This window comes from Platalea leucorodia (genome assembly GCF_965183815.1).
Source record: "Platalea leucorodia genome assembly, chromosome: 5".
NCBI classification, from domain to species: domain Eukaryota; kingdom Metazoa; phylum Chordata; class Aves; order Pelecaniformes; family Threskiornithidae; genus Platalea; species Platalea leucorodia.
This window is the reverse complement of record NC_138827.1, coordinates 101,069,918-101,071,587: the sequence shown is the minus strand read 5'-3', so window position 1 is coordinate 101,071,587 and position 1,670 is coordinate 101,069,918. Positions and strand designations below refer to the sequence as shown.

General features: G+C 72.3%; 1 protein-coding gene across 1 annotated transcript; it reads left to right on the top strand.

The window, feature by feature from the left end:
- Nucleotides 1-827: 827 nt before the first annotated feature.
- RPRM (reprimo, TP53 dependent G2 arrest mediator homolog) lies at nt 828-1,178 on the top strand (the record flags this gene model as incomplete). The annotated part of the gene is made up of 1 exon (XM_082312245.1): nt 828-1,178. One exon carries the CDS (start codon nt 828-830, stop codon nt 1,176-1,178), a length of 351 nt encoding a protein of 116 aa, XP_082168371.1.
- Nucleotides 1,179-1,670: the final 492 nt, after the last annotated feature.

Here is a 1,670-nt window from a genome sequence, read left to right as displayed (position 1 = left end):
CCTTAAAAACCCACCTGGAAAATCCTGCTCCCCCAAAATCTGATCTCTGAAAGCCTGTTTCCCCCCAAAGCCCGCTCCCTAGAAGTCCCCCCCGAAAGCTTGCTTGCTTCCTTCAAAGAGCCCATCCCTGAAAAGCACTGCCCAGAACCCACTGGCAAAACCCCTGCTCCTCCTCAAGCCGCCCCAAAACCTGCTCCCCACAACCCGCCAGATCGCTCCCTTAAAAACCCGCTCACCAGAACCCACTCACAAAATCCTCCCCGCAATCCGGCTCCCCAGACCCCAACCCCCAAACCCCATTCTCCCCGCTCCCCAGACCCTGACCCCCCAGCCCCCATTCTCCCCGCTCCCCAGACCCAGACGCCCCAAACCCCATTCTCCCCACTCCCCAGACCCCAACCCCCAAACCCCATTCTCCCCGCTCCCCAGACCCCCCAGCCCCCATTCTCCCCGCTCCCCAGACCCCCCAAACCCCATTCTCCCCGCTCCCCAGACCCCGACCCCCCAGCCTCCATTCTCCCTGCCCCCCCCCCCCGCCCCCCAACCCGCCTGCCCCCCCTCCCCTCCCGTCCCCACTCCCCCTTCCCCCCCTCCCGCTCCCCAAACCCGCTCCCCGCCCTCCCTCCTCCCGCCCCCGGCCCCGCTCCCCGCCCGGGCGGGGCGGAGCGGAGCGGAGCGGCGGGCAGCGCGGAACCTCCGCCGGTGCGGAGCAGCGCGGAGCAGCGCGGAGCGGCTGGGCACGGCTCGGCTCGGCTCGGCTCGGCTCGGCTCGGCAGGGCCCGGCCCGCCTGCATGCGGCGGCGGCGGCGGCGGGGCGGCCGGGCGGGATGAACGGCTCGGCGGCGGGCGGCGGCACGGCGGCGGCGGGGCTGCTGGCGGGGGCCGGGAGCGCGGCGCTGGAGCTGGAGCGGGCCCTGCGCTGCTGCACCGCCGCCTCCGTGGTGACCGACGGCGGCGGCGGCGGCGGCGGGGCGGCGGCGGCGGCGGAGGAGCGGAGCCTGTACATCATGCGGGTGGTGCAGATCGCCGTCATGTGCGTCCTCGCCCTCACCGTCGTCTTCGGCATCTTCTTCCTGGGCTGCAACCTCCTCATCAAGTCCGAGGGGATGATCAACTTTCTGGTCAAGGACCGGCGGCCGTCCAAGGAGGTGGAGGCGGTGGTGGTGGGGCCCTACTGACCGCCGGCGGCCCCGCTCCGCCGCCCGCCCCGACGGCCCGCCGCCGGGGAGCCGACCCGGGCCGGCCGCCGCCCGCGCTGCCTGCTCAGCGCCCGCTCCTCCTTTAGACAGACTGGTTGGTTTGCCTTTTTTTTTTTTTTTTTCCCCCTCCTTAAAAACAACAGCAAACGAACCCCGAGACCCCGGCGGCCGGTGAGACGTGCGGGGCGCCCGGCGGGGGCGCCCCCGGAGCCGCCCGGCCCGGCCCGCGGGCTGCCGAAGTAAAACGTGCTCTGATGGCAACCGGGTCTGGGATTTCTTATTCCGTCCGCGGTAGCAAACACCCCCGGCTCCCAGCCCCGGGCTGCCGCCGGTGGCTCCGCGCCGCCGCGGAGGGGAGCGGGGGGCGGCGGGGGGCCGCGGCGGGCGGCGGGCGGGGGGGGCCCGCGGAGCTCGGGGTGAAGCCCCGTGCCCTGTCCTTGCAGGTTTTTGCCTTGCAGTTGCGCTAAAACT